Source organism: Lepidochelys kempii, chromosome 28, assembly GCF_965140285.1.
Source record: "Lepidochelys kempii isolate rLepKem1 chromosome 28, rLepKem1.hap1, whole genome shotgun sequence".
Lineage (NCBI taxonomy): Eukaryota > Metazoa > Chordata > Testudines > Cheloniidae > Lepidochelys > Lepidochelys kempii.
Genome location: NC_136407.1, coordinates 1,045,814 through 1,053,751, shown reverse-complemented (window position 1 = coordinate 1,053,751; position 7,938 = coordinate 1,045,814). Strand labels below are relative to the sequence as shown.

The 7,938-nt window shown below is 69.5% G+C and overlaps 1 protein-coding gene across 4 annotated transcripts in view; it reads right to left on the bottom strand.

The window, feature by feature from the left end:
- Window positions 1-604: 604 nt before the first annotated feature.
- Window positions 605-7,938, bottom strand: part of KIF1C (kinesin family member 1C) — a 34,173-nt gene continuing 26,839 nt past the window's right edge. For 3 of the 4 annotated variants that reach the window (XM_073326481.2, XM_078850988.1, XM_078850989.1), the window contains 7 exons: window positions 7,564-7,643; window positions 7,375-7,469; window positions 6,613-6,696; window positions 5,100-5,280; window positions 4,825-4,897; window positions 3,596-4,198; window positions 605-2,950 (listed from right to left, as the gene is read on the bottom strand). In XM_073326481.2, coding sequence (XP_073182582.2) covers window positions 2,225-2,950; window positions 3,596-4,198; window positions 4,825-4,897; window positions 5,100-5,280; window positions 6,613-6,696; window positions 7,375-7,469; window positions 7,564-7,643 — 1,842 coding nt within the window. In that variant the 3' untranslated portion in view covers window positions 605-2,224. Of the gene's footprint in view, window positions 2,951-3,595; window positions 4,199-4,824; window positions 4,898-5,099; window positions 5,281-6,612; window positions 6,697-6,943; window positions 6,977-7,374; window positions 7,470-7,563; window positions 7,644-7,938 lie in introns of all 4 variants that reach the window. The other variant, XM_078850990.1, reaches the window with a different exon arrangement.

The window sequence follows — 7,938 nt, the reverse complement described above, 5'->3', positions numbered from 1 at the left end:
GTGTGCTGCAGGGAGTGGGGGGCGCTCTCCCCTGGTACTGCGGGGGGGGGATTCTTGTATAAATAGCTGCCCCCCAGAGCTGGCTGCAGCTTCCCGCTGGCCCCTCTTCCGCTCCTGCCCCCCAGCCTGGGCCCCGCCCCCAGCTCGGGGACAAGGCCGGGGTCCAGTGCCAGGATTCCTGTGGCAGGCAGTTCCCCAGGGCCCGCCCCAGTTCTGGCCGCTGCAGCCACGAAGCCGGCGGCCCACGGGGCTGAGTCACAAGGCGTGAACACCCCCTTTCCTGCCCCCCAGCCCCACGGGGAGCGCGGCTGGGCCTGGGCGGAGAACAAACAGCCGGCGGCGAGGGGCTTTCATGGCAGAGCCAAGCGCTGCTGGGCATGAAGCCGTGACCCTGGGCAACCTGCCTGCCCAGCCGGGCCGAGCTCTGCCCACGGGGGTGGGGGGGTGAAGTGAGGACCCAGGCAGGGAAACCGAGGCAGAGGCCCTCGCTGCTGCTAGCCCAGTCCCGGGCCCCCCCAGCTCTGCCGGTGCCCCTCACTCCCGACCCCCAGCCCCTGCTAGCCCAGCCCTGCCCCCCCCGAAGGACTCGGGTTCACGACACAGAGGCAGTTTACACGTTTAATAGGGGGGGGGGGACAGCACAATATAATTCCTGGGCCTGCCCCCACCCCAAGAATAAATCCAACCACAGAGAACGGAGGGGGGTGAAGAAACAACACACACACAGGCCACAACTTCTCCTGGGGGGTGGAGGGGGCTGAGGGACCCCCAGTGGGGGGGGTTCTGGGCTCTAGGGGGTCATGCTGTTGAGTTGGGGGGGCTGAGTTGTGGGGGGGGGGGTCCTGAAGGCAGTGAATGTCTTGGTGTGTGGGCTTCAGCACCTGGGGGGGCAGGGCTTGTCCCTCTCTGCCCTTGCCCCCCCGTTGCAGGGAGGGGGGACCTCAAAGCTGGGGGGCACTGGAGGCTTTGGAAATCAGCCAGACCTTTGCTGAGGCCAGGGGGGCAGGATTGGGGGACAGCTGTGAACCCCCCCCCCCACTTAAAGGCTCAGAACCCATCTAGACACCAGCCCCCCAACCACAGCCAGGGAAATGCAAGTCCTGGGGCCCACCAGCCCCCACTCCCCTCCCAGAGCCTGGGAGAGAACCCAGGAGTCCTGGCTCCCAACCCCCCACTCTCACCCTCTAGCACCCACTCCCCTCCCAGAGCCTGGGAGAGAACCCAGGAGTCCTGGCTCCCCCTGCAGCCCCAGTCCCACATCTGGCCCTACTCCCCTGGCTTCCTTTACCCCCCCCCATAGTTCTGACTTGTGGGGGAGCCCCATGCCCTGCAGCCCCCTCCAGCAGCAGCTGTATGGGGTGGGGCGGCCAAGACAAGCCCCCCCCCCAAGGGTGCAACCAGGAAGGGGGGGTTTACAATTAACCTGATTGTCCTTGGGTGAGCAGGGCCCAAGGTGGGCGACGAACCCCCGGGGGGGGGCCTTTGGGACCAGGGGTCTCCCCACTCTTCCCCGCACCAGCACCCAGAGACCCCTGGGGGCATGGGGCCAAGCCGGCTGGCTCCCGGGGGAGTTTCCCGCCCATCCCCAGAATGGGAGCTCCCACAGTCCTCTGCGGCTCACCCGCCCCATCCCCACTTCCCACAATCCTCTGCAACTTGTCCCCTGGCTCCATTTCCCATGATCCTCTGCAACCCACCCTGATTTCTCACAATCCTCCACTCCCCGCTTTTCCCCATGATCCTCTGCAGTTCACCCTGATTTCCCCATGATCCTCCACTCTGCGATTTTCCCATGAGCCCCCATGGCTTGCTGCGATCTCCCATGATCCTCCACTCCCTGATTTTCCCCATGATCCAACATGGCTCACCCTAATGTCCCATGATCCTCTGCAGTTCACCCTGATTTCCCATGATCCTCTACTCCGCAATCGCCCCAGGATCTAACGTGGCTCACCGTAACGTCCCGTGATCCTCTGCAGCACCGCACTTACTCCCCCCTGCAACTTTCCCATGACCCTCGGCGGCCCGCCCCCATTTCCCATGATCCTCCACTCCCTGATTTTCCCACGAGCCCCCGTGCAGCGCCGCCGCCGTCGCCCCCTGGCTTCCCCACACTCCGCTGCGGCTCGTCTCACGTGCCCGTGGTCCTCTGCAGCTTGGCTGCCGTCTCTGGCGTTCCCCATGACCCTCCACGCCAGAGGCGGCCCCCCCGGGGGGGCGGCAGCTACACCGGGGTCTCCTGGTCCTGCAGCTCGGGGGCCGAGCGCTGCCGGCGCATGCGGGGCGGGGTGGCGTGGGGCGGGCGGGGGCCCAGGTAGGGGCGGTGCTGCGGGTAAGGCTGGCGGTGCTGCGGGTAATAGTTGTGCTTGCGGGACTGGTAGTGCTCCGGGGCGCCGGGGCGGGAGGGCTTGGCCCGGCTCCCCCCGTCCAGGGAGTTGCGCCGGTGGGGCCGCTGGGCCGGCTGCCGGCTGCAGTGTTTGTGCTGGGGGCCGCCGGGGCGCCGGGGCGACCCCGGGGCTGGCTCCTGCCCCAGGCCGTCGCCCTCCGGCTCCGGCTCCGGCTCCTCGCCACCGGCCACCATGAAGGCGGTGTTGGGGCCCCAGGAGTAGCGGTGCTGGGGGTTGCTCTTAAAGGGGAAGCGCAGCTTGCAGTCCTGGGGGGGCACGAACTTGCCGGGGGCGTGGGGCTGGCGCCGGAGGCCCTTGCCGAGCTGCTGCTGGTTCTGGAGCCGGGCCTGCTCCTGCTTCAGCCAGCGGAGGCGGCCGCGCCGGAAAGCCGGGTCCTGCTCCATCAGCCGGCACACCCGCGTGTAGCTCCGCTCCGGCTCCTCCCGGGTGCACAGGGACTCCGGGCTCCCCGCCCGGTCCCGGGACCCTGCCTCATCCCCCAGCCCCGCCTCGAACAGCGGGGAGCTCCAGTCGTTCTCCAGGTCCTCGTCCACCCCGTCCTCCTGCCGGCACACGGGGGAGGTGTTAGGGGGCAAGATGCCCGAGTTCCACCTCCGGAGCAGAGAGCTGGGGAACTAGGGCGGGGGGGGGAGCCAGGACTCCTGGGTTCTCTCCCCGGCTCTGGGAGGGGAGCGGGTGGGTTAGAGCAAGGGGGGCTGGGAGCCAGGCCCCGAGTCCCCTCCACTGCTGGGCAGGAGGCTGGGGGGGTGGGGGCCTGTCCCTTGGCATACGACACTGCTGCATTGTCCATGTACAGCGCCTGACACAATGCGGTGCTGACCGGTGCCCCTCCCACCAGACCCGCAGCCCCCTGCTCCTGCAGACTGGTCTGAAACTGAGCCCAAGGCAGTGGGTGGACGTGACGCTTGGGCTCCACCTACTGGTGAGAAGTGGCCACAGCAAAGCCCGGACTCCTGGGTTCGCTCCCCGGCCCTGGGAGAGCAGCAGGCTCTGGTGGGTCAGGGCAGGGGGGCTGGGAGCCAGGACTCCTGGGTTCTCTCCCTGGCTCTGGGAGGGTGGTCGGTGAGAGCAGGGGAGTCTGGGAGCCAGGACTCCCAGGGCCGGGGAGAGCGAACCCAGGAGGGGAGTGGGGGCTGGTGGGTCGCAGCCAGGGGTGGGGAGCCCGGACGCCTGGGTTCTCCGCTCACCTGGGCGATGGGGATGACCCTCTCCATCTTCACCATGCGGTGGCGCAGGGCCCGGATCTCCTCGTCCTTCATGTTGTTCTGGATCTTGACCTCCTGCAGGATGTCGGTCAGCTTGTCGATGTGGGCCCGCAGGTCGTCCACCGCCGGGTTCGCGCCCCCGCCGCCGCGGCCCTCCGGCTCCTCGCCCCCGCCCACGGTGTCCCAGACGTCCCGGGCCACGGCCCGCCAGCTCTCCTTCTCGTTGGGGTCGCGTTTCCCGTAGAGCCGGCACAGCTCCTTCATCTTCACGATGCTCATGGCCTCGATCTCCTGCCGGGCCTGGCGGAAATCGTTCAGCGCCACCTCGTAGCAGATCTCCTTCACCGCCTGCATCTTCAGGTCGGCCAGGGTGACCCAGCGGGGGTCCTTGCCCAGGCGCCGGCGCTGGGGGATCTGGTAGACCCGGAGCGGCTCCCGCCGCTTGCCGCTGCTGGGCACGCCACAGCGCTTCACGATGCTCTGCACGTTGGTGGCCGGCAGCTTCTGCCGCAGCGAGGAGATGAGCCGCCAGCTCTCCTCGCACGAGCGCTTGTCCGAGTCGTCCCCGCTGTCCGAGTCCGCGTACTGCCGGGATGGGGAGAGACGGGGTCAGCACCGCCGGCCGGCGCCCCCGAGCCGGCTCCGCGGCTCCCTCCCCGGCCCCTCCCAGCCCCTCCTCGCACGAGCGCCCCTCGCACGAGCGCTTGTCCGAGTCGTCCCCGCTGTCCGAGTCCGCGTACTGCCAGGATGGGGAGAGACGGGGTCAGCACCGCCGGCCGGCACCCCCGAGCCGGCTCCGCGGCTCCCTCCCCGGCCCCTCCTCGCACGAGCGCCCCTCGCACGAGCACTTGTCCGAGTTGTCCACCTGTCCGAGTCCGCGTACTGCCGGGATGGGGAGAGACGGGGTCAGCACCGCCGGCCGGCACCCCCGTCCCGGCTCTGTGCCCCGTATTCTAGCCTCACGCCCCTGACCGGCTTGTCTATACCCACGTCCAGGGGGCGTGGGTGAAAGACACAAGCCGGGGGGGGGTCAGAATGTCCCCTCTCATCCCCAGCCTGTCCAGCCCAATCGCCCCCACCTCGCTCTGCCCCCCCCCCAGGAAATCTGAGACCGCCCCCATTTGCTCGCCCCTCCCCTTCCGCTGCCTCCTGCCTGCCTGAGCTCCCTGCCCCCCAAATCCAGCCCACTGCCCCCACCCCCACCCCCTTACCAGCCTCTGCTGCTCCAGGAGCAGATCGGCCTCCTCCTTCTCCCGGCGGTACTGGTTCTCCAGGTCCTGGAGCCTGGGGTGGGAGACGCCGTGAGACTGGGGCAGCCCCCTCGACCCCCCCCTGGGGACAAGCCCCCCGCACCAGAACCCCCCGGGGCGGGGCAGGGGGGCGCCCCACTCCCCAGGCCCAAAATCCCCCTGGGCGGGGCAGCCCATCCTCCCAATCGCAGAAGGCCCTGGGTGTGCTCTGGGAGCCGGGGGGCCCGGGCCCCCACCTCTTCTCCATCTCCAGCTTGATGTCGATGCCCTGACCCTCCAGCAGCTCGCGCTGGGCGAAGTTCCAGTCGACGGGCTCGGCCGGGGGCTCGGCCGGGGCGCTGCGTTCCCGCTCCAGCCGCGCCTGCTCCGGGTGGTTGAAGCGGAAAACGTGGTTCTTGCCCATCACGATGCGGTTACCTGAGCGGGAGGGGGCAGATGCAGGGATCGAACCCAGGAGTCCTGGCACCTCCTCCAGCCCCCCAGCCTCCACTCCCCTCCCGGAGCCGGGGAGAGAACCCAGGAGTCCTGGATCCCAGCCCCCCCGGCTCTAACCACCAGCCCCCACTCCCCTCCCGGAGCCGGGGAGAGAACCCAGGAGTCCTGGCTCCCAGCCCCCCCGCTCTCACCCACCAGCTCCCACTCGCCTCCCAGAGCCGGGGAGAGAACCCAGGAGTCCTGGCTCCCAGCCCCCCCTGCTCTGACCCACCAGCCTCCACTCCCCTCCCGGAGCCGGGGAGAGAACCCAGGAGTCCTGGCTCCCAGCCCCCCCGGCTCTAACCACCAGCCCCCACTCCCCTCCCGGAGCCGGGGAGAGAACCCAGGAGTCCTAGCTCCCAGCCCCCCCGCTCTAACCCCCCAGCCCCCACTCGCCTCCCACAGCCAGGGAGAGAACCCAGGAGTCCTGGCTCCCAGTCCCCCGGCTCTCACCCACCAGCCCCCACTCGCCTCCCAGAGATGGGGAGAGAACCCAGGAGTCCTAGCTCCCAGCTCCCCCGCTCTAACCCCCCAGCCCCCACTCGCCTCCCAGAGCCGGGGAGAGAACCCAGGAGTCCTGGCTCCCAGCTCCCCCGGCTCTCACCCACCAGCCCCCACTCGCCTCCCAGAGCCGGGGAGAGAACCCAGGAGTCCTGGCTCCCAGCTCCCCCGGCTCTCACCCACCAGCCCCCACTCGCCTCCCAGAGCCAGGGAGAGAACCCAGGAGTCCTGGCTCCCAGCTCCCCCGGCTCTAACCCACCAGCCCCCACTCGCCTCCCAGAGCCGGGGGGAGAACCCAGGAGTCCTGGCTCCCAGCTCCCCCGGCTCTCACCCACCAGACCCCACTCGCCTCCCAGAGCCAGGGAGAGAACCCAGGAGTCCTGGCTCCCAGCCCCCCCGCTCTCACCCACCAGCCCCCACTCGCCTCCCAGAGCCAGGGAGAGAACCCAGGAGTCCTGGCTCCCAGCCCCCCCTGCTCTCACCCACCAGCCCCCACTCCCCTCCCAGAGCCGGGGAGAGAACCCAGGAGTCCTGGCTCCCAGCCCCCCCTGCTCTCACCCATCAGCCCCCACTCGCCTCCCAGAGCCGGGGAGAGAACCCAGGAGTCCTGGCTCCCAGCTCCCCCGCTCTAACCCCCCAGCCCCCACTCCCCTCCCAGAGCTGGGGAGAGAACCCAGGAGTCCTGGCTCCCAGCCCCCCCGCTCTCACCCACCAGCCCCCACTCGCCTCCCAGAGCCAGGGAGAGAACCCAGGCGTCTGAGGAGCTGCCCCTACCTGACCTCAGGACCAGCGGCTCCGTCACCTGCTTCCCGTTGACGTAGGTCTCAGCCCCCTCGCACGGCTCCAGCGTGACAACGGCTGTGGGGAGAGGGAGCCCCCGTGAGACATGCCCGTGGAGGCGGGCAGTGGGGGTCCCAGTCCCACGGAAAGGGTGGATCGGAGGTGAGTGCCAGGCGTGGGGTGGGGGGACTCCTGGCACACGGCTTGTTGGAGGGATGATTGCCCCGCGCCGTGGGGCTGGCTGTTGGGGACTGGGAGTGCAGGGGGGACGACCCACGGACACCGGCGGCAGGGTGCGTGTGCGGGGGGAACCAGCGATCCGTACCTGGGTGGCTCCGCGTCTCGGCCGCCTCCCGCCAGCACAAAAGAGGGGGAAAGAAGCGTTAGGGTCAGTGCGGTCCTGGTCCGGGTCCGCAAGAGACTCCCCCCGCCCCCCCCCTTTGTGGGGCAGGGGAGGGGGGAGCCCAGCTGAGGGAGCGTCCTGCCCCCGAGGACCCCACTGTGCCGAAGCGGGAACGTTCTCAATGGTTTTGTCTGAGTACCGCGTGCGTGCCTCAGTTTCCCCACGTATCTCGGGGGTGGGATCGGCGCTGGGCAGGTGTGACGGCGACGGGATACCGGGGTGTAGAGCCCGGCCCCCACTTTGTAGCCTGGCGGGGGGGCCGGGAACAAAACGCCCAGGTGACCAGTTTGCCCAGGGGAGAGACGAAGCCTGGGGGTGCTGGCTGGGGACTTGGGGGGCCCCCCCATTGCTACCTTCCCCGGCGGGGCCGGTGCGGCTCCGGAAAAGGCAATGCTGCTCGTTGATGAACTGCCCCGTCAGCTTGATGTCGACGTCCACCTGGCCCACCCTGCGGGGAGACGGGGGGGAGGTGAGAGGGGGGCAGGGCAGGACACCCCAAACCTGGCCCCCACCCCCCCGCGGTACCCCAGCCCGCCCCGCACCTGGTCACGCCGTCCTTGATGTGGTACAGCAGGCATTCCGACATGAGCGGGTCCTCGTTCAGGTTCACCAGGTGCGGGGTCTGCAGAGGGGGAGCCGGTCAGCGGGGGGGCAGGGCTTTAGGGGGCCCGGCCCGCCCCCCTACCACCACCACGGAGGATTCTGGGATGGAGGGGCCCAGCCCCCCACAGGATTCGGGGACTGACAAGAGTTGGGTGCAGAGAGGGATGGGGGGTAATTACAGAGGGAAAAGTTGGGGAGCGGGTGGTTCTGTGGGGTGCCCGGCACGGACCCCGATCTCGGTTGGGCTCTGCGCAGGGCTGGACGGACGTCGCCTGTCTGTGGTGTCACCCCATCGCTGCCCGATGAGCCCCCCA